Below are 11,152 nucleotides of genomic sequence, written 5' to 3' on the forward strand. Positions count from 1 at the left end.
TGCGCTCTGCCCTGCCAATAGTTCATGGGTTAGACTAACCCGGGGGGGGGGACTTTCTCCTTCCGGGCTGTGGTGCCAGGCTGGGGTCTCCGGGGGCCCGAGTGCGCCGGGCCGAGGAGCGTTCCCGGCACTCCCGCCTTTCGCGGGGGTCTGCCACGGCTCGCGGGTGGGTCTTGAGCCGAGAGAGAGAAGGGATTTCGTTACAGGACAAGGGATGAGTCTGCCCGGCTCTGCCTTGCTGTCAGCGTGGGGGAAACGCACAAGCAGTGTCTTTCCTTTCTTTTTTGGTGCTGTTTTTATGATTTGGATCAGTGGCAGAATTGGGGGAGAGGTTAGACAAGCTTTCAGGCACACGTCCCCTCACTCAGCTCAGCTCCCCTACTCTGAGCAAGTGGGCTTGGTGCCAGAAAGCTTGACTAACCTCTCTCCCAACTGTACACTCCAAAAAAAGGTATCGCTCGCATCCCCCACCTGCTTCTTGGACAGAATAAGGATGCTTCAGCCCCACTTCGTGTGAACTAAGCAAAGCTACCCACACCAGTGGTGCTGACTTCATACTTGTCTCAACTTAGATGTTTACCTGCTTTTTAAAAAAAAAAGTACTTGCTGCATTTAAAAAAAAAGGGGTGGGGGAAGGGTTTAAGGAAAGCAGAGAGTGTCATATAGCTAGGAGGCAAGCTGGAGATATTGAGAAGGCCAGGTCTTGATCTACTACAGGCAGTCTTTGGACTTACGACACAATTGGTTTCTGAAAACCTGGGCTTAAGTCGAAACGTTGTAACTTGGAACTGATTTTTCCCATAGGAAACAATGCTATAAATGGTGGGTTGGTTCCTGAACTAAGGCCTGATACTCTATTTTCACCAAAAATAACCTAATCAATTATAGATGAGTAATATAGCTACATCAGTGTATTTATATTGTAAATAGCAATCATATTGATTTGGAAGGACTTCTTTGAGGTGACTTTCCTGGACTTTTCGAAGGGCTCTTGGTTGGACTTTTCAAAGGGTTCTTGGCTGGAGTCTTCTCAGGAGTCTTGGCTGCAGATTTTTCTGGAGTCTTGTCCGCTTCCTTAAAGAAAGCGTCCAAGGAAGTTTGGACAGATGTTCTCCAGGGAGATGGGTGATGCAGTGAACTTGTTTGTTAGCTTGGCAACACATTGAATCAAGCGTTGTAAAGTTGAAACTGACATTGTAAAGTTGAAACAGTGTGTCAATTTATAAACGTTGTAAGTGCAAAATGTTGCAACTCAAAACGTTGTAAGTCGAGGACTGCCTGTATTTAGCCAGACACTAAAGCAAGGAGGTGAATCAGGATAGAGAGAAAACAGCATGAGAAAGTTGCATTTTCAACCCTGCAGTTTGTTTGCAGGCAAGCACTCAAATAACAGGGTTTTTTTTTGTTTATTTCTAGGCATTCGTGACACACTGTTGATTAATTCCAAGCATGTTAACAAAAAAGCCACAAGTTTACAAACGGTTAGAATGCCACGGAGTAATAGTAAGTGCCTTTCACTCCAATCAGAATCTGTCACTTGCGGGTTAAGCTACTTGTGAACTTGGAAAAAAAAAACATCTGTTTACACACAAAACTACATGCTTTTGCTGAAGCTGTTAGCAATTAAAAATGAACTACCTGCATACATAAAAAAAAATTCTAAAATTAGCGGAATAAGTATTCTGTATTAGGAAGTTAATTCTTTAATAAAATCTTTGGGGAGGTGGTTGTATTATAACAGTAGCTTGTAAAGGACTTCAGTATAGTTTTCTCAGAAAATGTAGCCTTTCTAAGCAGGGAAATGTTGTTTTAATAGAGAATGAAAGAGGATACTTCGGGGTGGACAATTATTTTGGCTGGTGGGCCACTTAAATAGTTTTGGTCAGCTGTCAAGGGCCACACACAATCTTTCAGAAGATACTATTTTAACAAATTATAGATAAAAAAAACCAATCATACTAAAAATCAAACATCGACCATAACATATCTTAATTTTATTTCAAAAAATATTTTTGTCCTGATTTATGTTGTTTTTGAATAGTGTATATAGAGGCAATTGCATAATAGTTCAAAATAAAGTCTTACTCATGTATATTGTGTGGGGGTGGGCGGTATTTGGGGGGATGTCCATGTGCTACGTCCTAGGAGCTGGCTGGAGGTTGCGGGGGGGCAGGGGGCACATGCAGCAGAGCTTACCCAGGTGGTGTGATGCAGGTGTGGTCCACCCCAAGTCCGGCCTGTGACTGCGCCCAGTAGCATTCCATATAGGGCTGAGTGCTGCTTACTTCTGCCCAGGACAGCCTGTACCATTCTCCCACCAGATAGCAGTGCCCTGGCTAGTGAATACAGCTTCTTGGCATGGCTGCTCCTGGTGTGGGCATAGCCACCTGGGTATTGTTCAGCTCCCTCTGCCTCCAGCAGCTGTTCCTGTCCCTATTGCACCAATCTGGCCAGGTAGTAGTGGGGAAGCTGCAGCCGGGTGGCTCCTGCCCCAGTGTATGGGGCTCCATCTCCCAGCCATCTTATCCACTATACCTGCCCAGCATGATAAGCAGCCACTTGTGGGCAGCCAAGTGGGTGGATGGCCCCTGGGAGCTGGAATTGGAGTCATGTGTGCTGGGGGCAGGAACCACCTGGCTGCAGCTTCCCCACAACCTGGAGTGGCACAGCAGGAGGAGGAGCCACTGGAGGCAGGGGGAGCCAAGCAGTACCCAGGTGGCTGAAGCTGCATTGAGAGCAGCCCTGCTGGGAAGCTGTGCGTGCTTGCCAGGGCCGCAGTGGGTAGGAGCGTGGTGCAGGCTGCTCTAGACTGGAGCAGGCAGAGTTCAGCCCCATGCACAGTGTTGTGGGGACAGCCATGGGCTGGATCCAATCAATTGGTAGGTGCCTGCCTGTTGGCTAGATTCAGTCAGCTGGCAGGTTGGAACTGGCGCCTGTTACAGGGATGTGTGGGCAGTGGATTGTGGCTCTGCTCTGGGCCCCGGCTCCGCACTGTCACCGCCCCATGATCCTAATCCTGCTTCCCAACACCACTCCTTTCCACGCACAGCCCCATCCCATATGCCCAGCTGAGCGTGACTGTGCCCCTCAACAGTTCACCAAAACTCCTGGTCAGCACCTCTACCATCTTCCAGCCCTCAGCAGTTCACCAAAACTCCTTAAGTGGCCCTCCAGCCCAAAGAATTGCCCACCTGTTCTGTACTGTATCAATTAAGGGAAGTTGAACAATGTGATGAATATAGCCTTCAAATAAATTCTTAAAAATTATAAACAGTTTAAATCTCAAATTGAAAAATCTTTAATTGAACATTTAGAAGAAATTGCAGGAGAAATAAGAGTTAATGACTGTTTGTATTGTGTGCCACTTATTTGGTAATAATCATAGTATTTCTCCCTTTAGTTTTCGACAGAGTACAGAGCTTTCTTCCACAGATGGCCCATGCGAATGATGACCTAGCTAAAAAGATAGCGACAGCACCACCACATCAGTTTGATATTGAACATCTCGATGATGCCCCTGAAAACATTATAGAAATGGTAAACACCTTTCCTGTCTAATGTAATGTAACTTTTAGTGATGTGGCTTAATACAATACAGTCAGCCTTAGAATGGGTTTCTTTAAAACAGTAAATTGATTTTTTTTCCCTTCCTTATAATCCTTTGTAACATTGACCTGATGTAGTTTTATGCAAGCTATTACTTGCCATTCAGTCACAACTCTGGTGTTGGTAACACTAATCTATATGGTCTGAATCACATTAACAAGTATTCATGACAATCCCATGAGAATTCTGTCTCCAGGTTTGGTTCTTCCCTGAACAAGTTCAACCTTTCTGCCACCTGTGGTTGTAAGCAGACATCTCACTGGACCTGAGACTGATTTGTCCTGGGTTTTATTTGGATCAAAAGAGTTGTTAACTAGGCCTGTGCGAAGCAGCAAGTATTTGATTCGGATTTGGATTTCGTAGATTCGAGGGACAGTGGTTTGGTTCCGTGATTCGAATCACTGTCCCAATTTGATTTGGCTGATTTTTATTTGGAGATCTGGCTGCCGAATCAGCTACCAAAGCTTCGGACAGCCCTAACAGATAGGGATATATTCCAAGGTGGTGAGGGAGGGAGTGAGGCTGGGGTGAGGGGAGGGGTGCCATTCCCAGGGCTGCACTGTGCTCTCTCTGCCCCCTGCGCCTGGGCTCCACCTGTCTTCACTCACCCCATCTCCTGGGCTGTGCCATGACGTGGTGCAGGTAGCTGGTGTTGGCTGCTCCCGGGGCCGCTGCAGCAGGGGCTGGGGGGAGTGGCAGCAAGCGGAGCCCTGTGTGGTGTGGGACGTGATACAGCTTGTCTGCTCTCAGCCCCCACTGCAGTGGCTCCAGCAGCAACGAGAACTGTCAGTGGGTGCGGGGGGGGCAGGATGCGCCTCTTGCTTCTCCGTGTCCCCTGGGAGGGTTGTGGGGCTGTCAGACTCTTCTTGGGGGCGTGTGCCCACGGAGCTGCACGTGGGATGACGACAGGCTGCTGCTGCAGGCTGGGGCTGGCGGCACGGCACCAGACTGATTCTTCCTGGCACTTGGGGCAGGCACACTGAGTGCTGGGAACAGCACAGTGCCGCCATCGGTCCCAGCATGCAGTGGCAGCCTGCTGTCATTCCACGTCCAGATCTGGGGGTAGTGGGCTGTTCCCGGTGCTTGGTGTGCCCGCCCCAACCACCAGGAAGAATCAGGCTGGGGCTGGCAGCAGCACCAGACTGCAGTGGCAGCCTGCTGTCATCCCATGCGCGGATCCAAGGGCATGTACCCCAAGGAAGAGCCTGACGCAGCTCCGCAGCCCTCCTGGGGGATGCGGAGCAGCAAGAGGTGTGCCCCCACACCCACCGATGGTTCTCATTGCAGCTGGCGCCAGTAGCTCCCGGGGCCACGGGGGTTAGGGGGAGTGCGGACAATTTGCACCATGTCCCGCACTGCCCAGGGCTCCGTTTGCTGCCACTCCTCTCAGTCCCTGCTGCAGCAGCCCTGGGAGCAGCTGACACCAGTTGCCTGCACCATGACACAGCGGAGGCCCAGGAGCTGGGGTGAATGGGGACAGGTGGAGCATGGTGCAGCCCCGGGAGCGGCCCCCCCCCGCCCCTTCCCTAGTCCCAGCCTCACTCCCTCCCCACCTTAGGAACCTATTCCTATTTGTTACATTATAAAGTGGGTTGGTTTGCTTTATGTGAGGGAAACCTGTATAGCCTATGGCTGAATCTCCGAATCGGCTCCGAATCTCTCCAAATCAATTTGGAGGCTACCGATTCAATTTGGACCGCTTAATGGGTCTCCCAGTTTGGAGATTCAGCCACCAAATCGGGTCGAATCTCCTCCGAATTGAATTGGCTACCGAAGCTTCGTACAGCCCTGTTGTTTACACGTGTAGCTCTTCCAAGTTTCATTGCTGCTTTTCTTCCAGTAGGTGACGAAGGAAAGCACACAGCTTGACAAATACAGGCAGTCCTCGGACTTAAGACACAATTGGTTCCTGAAAACCACCTCTTTTAAGTCAAAACATTACAACTCGGAACCAAATTTCCCATAGGAAACAATGTTATAAATGGGGGATTGGTTCCTGAACCAAGGCCCGGTACCCTATTTTCACCAAAAATAACCCAGAATTTTGTACTTAATCAATTATAGATAAGTAATATAGCTACATTCATGTATTTATATTGTAAATAGCAATCATATTGATTTGGAAGGACTTCTTTGAGGTGACTTTGCTGGACTTTTTGAAGGGTTCTTGGCTGGAGTCTTCTAAGGAGCCTTGGCTGCAGGTTTTTCTGGATTCTTATCTGCTTTCTTAAAGAAAGTGTCCAAGGAAGTTTGGACAGATGTTCTCCAGGGAGATGGGCAATGTAGCAAACTTGTTTGCTGGCATGGTGTTGGATCAAGCGTTGTAAAGTCAAAACTGACATCAGAAAGTTGAAACAGGGTGTCAATTGATAAACCTTGTAAGTGGAAAATGTTGCAGCTCAAAACATTGTAAATCAAGGACTGCCTGTACATCATGGGAATGAGTGGCAGTTAAGTTTTAAGTAAGCCTCAATTAGCTAACAGATAGATGCACACAGAATTGTCCTGGAAAGTATTAGCTCACTATACCTGGCATATTTCATAGGCACTTGAAGAGGGACAATGGGTGTGAACAGTGGCAACAAGTAGGGGGTTCATGGGGGTGCACCTGCACCCTGAGAGTGCTGGTGCACCCCCTCACAGTCAGCATTCCCTGCTTAGGTGATGGGCCGGGGGGGACAGGTGGGAGTGCTGGTATCCCCCTTAGAGTGCTGGCTGGGGCATGGGGGTGCCAGATGAAGCGCCCCTGGCCCTTCTGAGTCAGCACGATTGGCCACAGGGGGACCCCCCACCCCACCCCAGTCACTGACTGGCTGCTGGGTGGGCAAGTGCCCCCCCTGACTCAAGAGGCTTTCTCCCTAGAGAAATGTAACATCTGTTTATAGCCTATGGGTGCTTGTTACAGGGATCCTACAGAGTAGAAACAGACATTCCCTGACATTTGCATTTTTGCCACCATCAGAATGTTTATGACAATAATGTTCCTACCCAGGTCCCAGCAAGGAGGGGCAAGGCAGTGAGGAACACGGGGAATCCCTGGGCAGTGGGAACACATCACCCATTGTCCTGCTTTGGGCAGGAGCCCAATGTGGGACAATGGGGAAAGTGTTTCACCCAGTAAAACAGATCAACTGTGGTGGCACATATTCTGCCACAGCTGGATCTGTTTTCTTAAGCAGTATCTGTTTTTACCCACAGAGTATCAATCCAGTATTCTGTTTTAAGTACCTGTGAAGTTAGCAGGAGAAAATGTGCTAACACTTTGGACAAAGTTGTATAAGTCAGTAGTGGCTTGTTTAAGTTAATTGCTGGGGACAGGTGCAGGCCTATCAGATTGTGCTTTCCCTGATCACTGAGCAACAATGAAGCTTGGAAGGCCTACTGTAAAGGTCTGTGCTGCTCCTTTTTTGTCCTGAGTTTTAAGTTGGATCAATCAGGACCACCTCAAATGAGGCATCTGTTTAGAGCCTAATTTGTCAGTATAAACCAGAAGTTTAGGATGAGTTGACATACTCTGATCTCTCTTGCTTCCCATGATTAAAGTTAAAAATGAGATAAGTATGCTACCTATTAATAAAATTAATTACATGTGGGGCCTTTTTTACACTTAAACTTTTCATGCTGTTTACAATTACCCCTGAGACAATTGAAAATATTCCCGATCTCTTCTAAAGCGTATACATCTCTTCGTGTCAGTCTAATGGCTGACTTCAAATAGGGGTGTGTACAGATATTGGCATGTTGCTAGTTTGCTTTACTTCTTTTGAAAATCATAAAAGGAACACACAAATCCAATCCTTAAAAAAGGAATGTTGTTTTTGCAGAATGTTGCCTTGGTTGAGCTAAGTGGTTCAGACACAGATGAAGAAGAAATAACTTCGGAAGACAGCTCAGAATCTGAAGAAGACAGCTGTGCAACTGATGAAATTACTGTAGACAACATGAAACTTCCTAAACAAAAGGGTGAAAAGGGCAAAATTGAAATTTTGGACAGCAAAGGAAATGAGGTGTAATATCACCTAGGAACTAGCTAACTTCCAGTATTTGTCATTGGGAGTACTGTGCATAATGTAGAGAAGAATTCCTTATGTTTGAGAGCCCAGCTGGAATTCTTAAGGCTAATAACATACTGGCCTGTCCCTGGAGTTGCATGGAAATAAGTTCCATCAGATGGTCAGAATGGAGAAGAAACAGCAAGAAACCCATAACTTGGAACAGGTCAGAAATGGTAAGGCCTCATGAGAGAGCTAAGTGAGGAAAGGACTGCTGTGGGTATAAGGGAGCATGTGTCTTGGGAGATAGAAATAGCACAAAAGAAGACAAAAGTTTATTTTCTTAGTATTTACTCCCTCCTAAAATACTGTATGTCTGCTCTTACCAAGTAAGTAAACAAACACACTGTAGGTACATGCACAGTGTAGTCTCAGAATTGAGAGATGCTTAAGCTAGCTCAGGTACTGGTAGCAATTAGCACGTGTACCAAACTCAGCACAAGCTAATTGGTCATATTTCATGACAGGATAAGTTGTATTGGATTGAGGTCTGTGCTGCTGTAGGTAGGCTTTTGTTAGCACCTGAGCTAGCTCATTCAAAGCTAACTGGTATCTAGCTTTTGTTGAGACTACAGTGTAGATATGTCCTCAGTGCCTTCATGGTCAAATATAAGGAAATATGCCTAACTGCACGCCTCCCTAATTTTATAGGACAGTGATGTTCAACTTCTGGATTTCAAGCCATGTCTTCCAGCCCCTGAGGTTCTCCACAGGTCCAGAAATTTGGAAGTGGGAGAGCAGTAGCAGCATTAATTGCTCTTGGCACTGCGGTAATTAAAGCTGCCACACAACTCTGCTACCATAGTTAGACTTGTGAGGAGTCCCACGGTCTGGATAACAAGACCTTGCACCCTGGATCATGCCACAGATGGATCTGGCATGCAGGGTTGCACCGTAGCTGGATCCAGTATGCAAGGTTTTATTGGGGCACTGGATCTAGCCTGTGGATCAACTCCATGCCACTCATCTGGCCTGTGTGGCTGGATAGGTTGAGCACTACTGTTACAGGAAGCAGCAATTTGGCCATTTTATTGTAGTTAGGTTACACGTGGTGTTTTGCATTTCAGATATATTGGCAGTGCCTCTGTAGATGACATTTCTTCCTTAAAGAAACTTAGCGCTTTGTACAATAGTTTTTCTGTACTGTATCTACTCAAATGTTAGCAATCAGGTCTGGAAAGCTTCAGTTATACATATGATTTGAAATAAAAAGAATAAACAGTATTTTTTTCCTTGAGGTTTTTCTTCAAGGTGGTTGTCTCAAACATCTTTTTTCAGGGTCATGATCAGTAAGGATTCCAGGTGGTATCACAGAGCGTAATGGCTCTTTTTAACTTAGCTGAATAGGGAGGGATCATTTTACTGGCATCGGGTGATGTTGTGAGTAAATTATGGGATATTTTGGCTAAATAAAATAAATCCATTGGATTCTTACTGTTGGTCATCAGTAAAATTGGTCTTGCAGTTAATTTAGTTCTAGTAAAAATTTAAGACTTTTTTTTCCTTGCCCATATTCCACTGTAACATGTTTCCCATAGTGGGTTAGTAAATATGGTAGCTCTTAGTAATAATGGCTGCTTACAGATGTGGGGGGCCCCCCCCCCCCCCCCCCTGCGACCTCTAAGTTTGGTGCATTCCCACACTGCACATAGCGCATGCCCAGAAAGGCATTGTGTTAGTTCAACCTAGCTCCTCCAGTGTCTGTATAGATCATGCACTTCAGCGGAGTTTTTTGGCACTTTAATAGCGGATTGAATCAGTCTTAGATCAAAAGCACCAAAAAGCCCTGCTGAAGTCCACAATCTATGCAGACGCTGGGGAGCCAGGTCAAACTAACGTGCTTCCTCTACCTTTTCTAGTAAAGAGCTGTTTTTTGGGGTTTATTTTTTATGTCTGTCAGCAGCCTCTGTCATAATACTAATTTTCTCACTGCATGTTTCCCTTGGTACCCTTCATCAGATTCAGCTCATTCAATACAACCTGACTTAAAAATTGTTTCCTGGATATTGTAGCTTTGTGGCAAAAACAGTTCTCTACATATCACTATAGCGGGAATTTTTTTTTTTTTTTAAAGGAGTGCAGCACTTAACACTCAATACCTCATAAAATGCTTGGTTGTTTTCAGATCTTTTACTTTTGGGACATGATTAAAGTTTTTAAAAATTATAGATTGGTAATTTCAAACTCATTAATTTTGTATTAAATTCCCCTGGAGATGAAATAAGAGGACTTGCGATATGAAGTAATTATACCATGTACAGTAGTGATAACAATACATGAACATGGACACAAAAGTGATTTAATTTGTTAATGTAACCATCATCCATATCCCATTTGGAGTATACATCTTATCAGCAGCAAGAGAGAGAATAAATTTTCAGTCATTCAGTCATTTTAGTTTATTATGCATAGTTTTAACACAAATGTTGAGCTCTGTCTGTACTATACAAAGGTCATAAGTGCACTTCCTTGCATTTATATACAGTTTTTATGGCACAAAGTTTTCATATACTACTGGTAAGTCAGCCCAGCAGTATACTTAATTGCTACTGAAAAAAAAAATTGACTTATTTTATAACAGAACTGTATAATAAGCATTTTAACATTTTGCTTTAAGAGAAGTCTAAAGACTAAATGCTAAAAGATTTAAAATAATAAGTCCCCTATGAATAAAAATAAACTAGGCACATGGGGCCCAATTCTTCAGTTCTTATATGTAGGCAAAACATTCATTGCCTAAGCTAAGAACTACAGGTTTGGGTTTGATGACCTTTATATAATAACTAAGACCAGATTGTAGTCCTATTCAAATTAATTACATAACTCCTTGGGACTTTAGTGGGACTACAATTTGGGCCTAAGTATCTGTTTTGGGGGGGCGGGGCAGTATTTGTGCTGTCTGAAATAGTAAAAAATACCACCATATTTTGGGCATTATATCAAATGCATACTAGGGTACTTAAAACTGAGACTATCAGCAGAGAGTTTAGTTTTTCATTGAAGCTATTTCTTTAATACTCCACAGTGACAGCTTTAGTTCTGAGATATTCGTGAAGAGCTTCTTCACCTGTGGAAGCAAAGTGTAAAATAGTTAGAATACCATTTAATGTTGTCAGAATGTTATGACACCATTCTTTGGACAAGAACCTTGTCAGAAGACTTATGCTTAGCAAGCAACGATTCAAAGCTCCTGGTAAGTATTCAGTCATTTCATGCCACAGCAGGCTGTGGCTCAAGAACCAGTATTTATTATCGTATTTTCGGGCATATATTCTGCGGAATATATGCGATTTTACAAAAAAAATGGTTGGGTGCGGGCTATCGGTGGACTTTTTCCCCCCTGCGGGGGGCCAGGGCCGGGCTGTGTCGCCGCTGCCATGGGGGCCGGCTGTGTTGCCGCAGGGGGCCGGGGCTGGGGCCAGGGCGGGCTGGGCTGTGCCGCCTCCCCGCTGGGCCCGGGCAGGCCAGGCTGCGCTGTCGCTGCTGTGGGGGCT

The 11,152-nt window shown here is 45.5% G+C and overlaps 2 protein-coding genes across 5 annotated transcripts in view; one reads left to right on the plus strand and one right to left on the minus strand.

The window, feature by feature from the left end:
• The window catches only part of CUNH12orf45 (chromosome unknown C12orf45 homolog), a 13,083-nt gene extending 4,188 nt beyond the window's left edge, over nt 1-8,895 (plus strand). Inside the window, exons 2-4 of the mRNA XM_014520244.1 lie at nt 1,417-1,503; nt 3,401-3,537; nt 7,431-8,895. Of these exons, the coding sequence (XP_014375730.1) occupies nt 1,417-1,503; nt 3,401-3,537; nt 7,431-7,619 (413 nt within the window). The 3' untranslated portion in view covers nt 7,620-8,895. The remainder of the gene's footprint in view (nt 1-1,416; nt 1,504-3,400; nt 3,538-7,430) is intronic.
• Nucleotides 8,896-9,947: 1,052 nt separating this feature from the next.
• ALDH1L2 (aldehyde dehydrogenase 1 family member L2) overlaps nt 9,948-11,152 on the minus strand; it is a 46,511-nt gene continuing 45,306 nt past the window's right edge. For all 4 annotated transcript variants that reach the window (XM_025204887.1, XM_025204888.1, XM_025204886.1 and 1 more), the window contains one exon: nt 9,948-10,725. In XM_025204887.1, the coding sequence (XP_025060672.1) occupies nt 10,670-10,725 (56 nt within the window). In that variant the 3' untranslated portion in view covers nt 9,948-10,669. The remainder of the gene's footprint in view (nt 10,726-11,152) is intronic.

This window comes from Alligator sinensis, unplaced genomic scaffold (genome assembly GCF_000455745.1).
Source record: "Alligator sinensis unplaced genomic scaffold, ASM45574v1 scaffold267_1, whole genome shotgun sequence".
NCBI lineage: Eukaryota > Metazoa > Chordata > Crocodylia > Alligatoridae > Alligator > Alligator sinensis.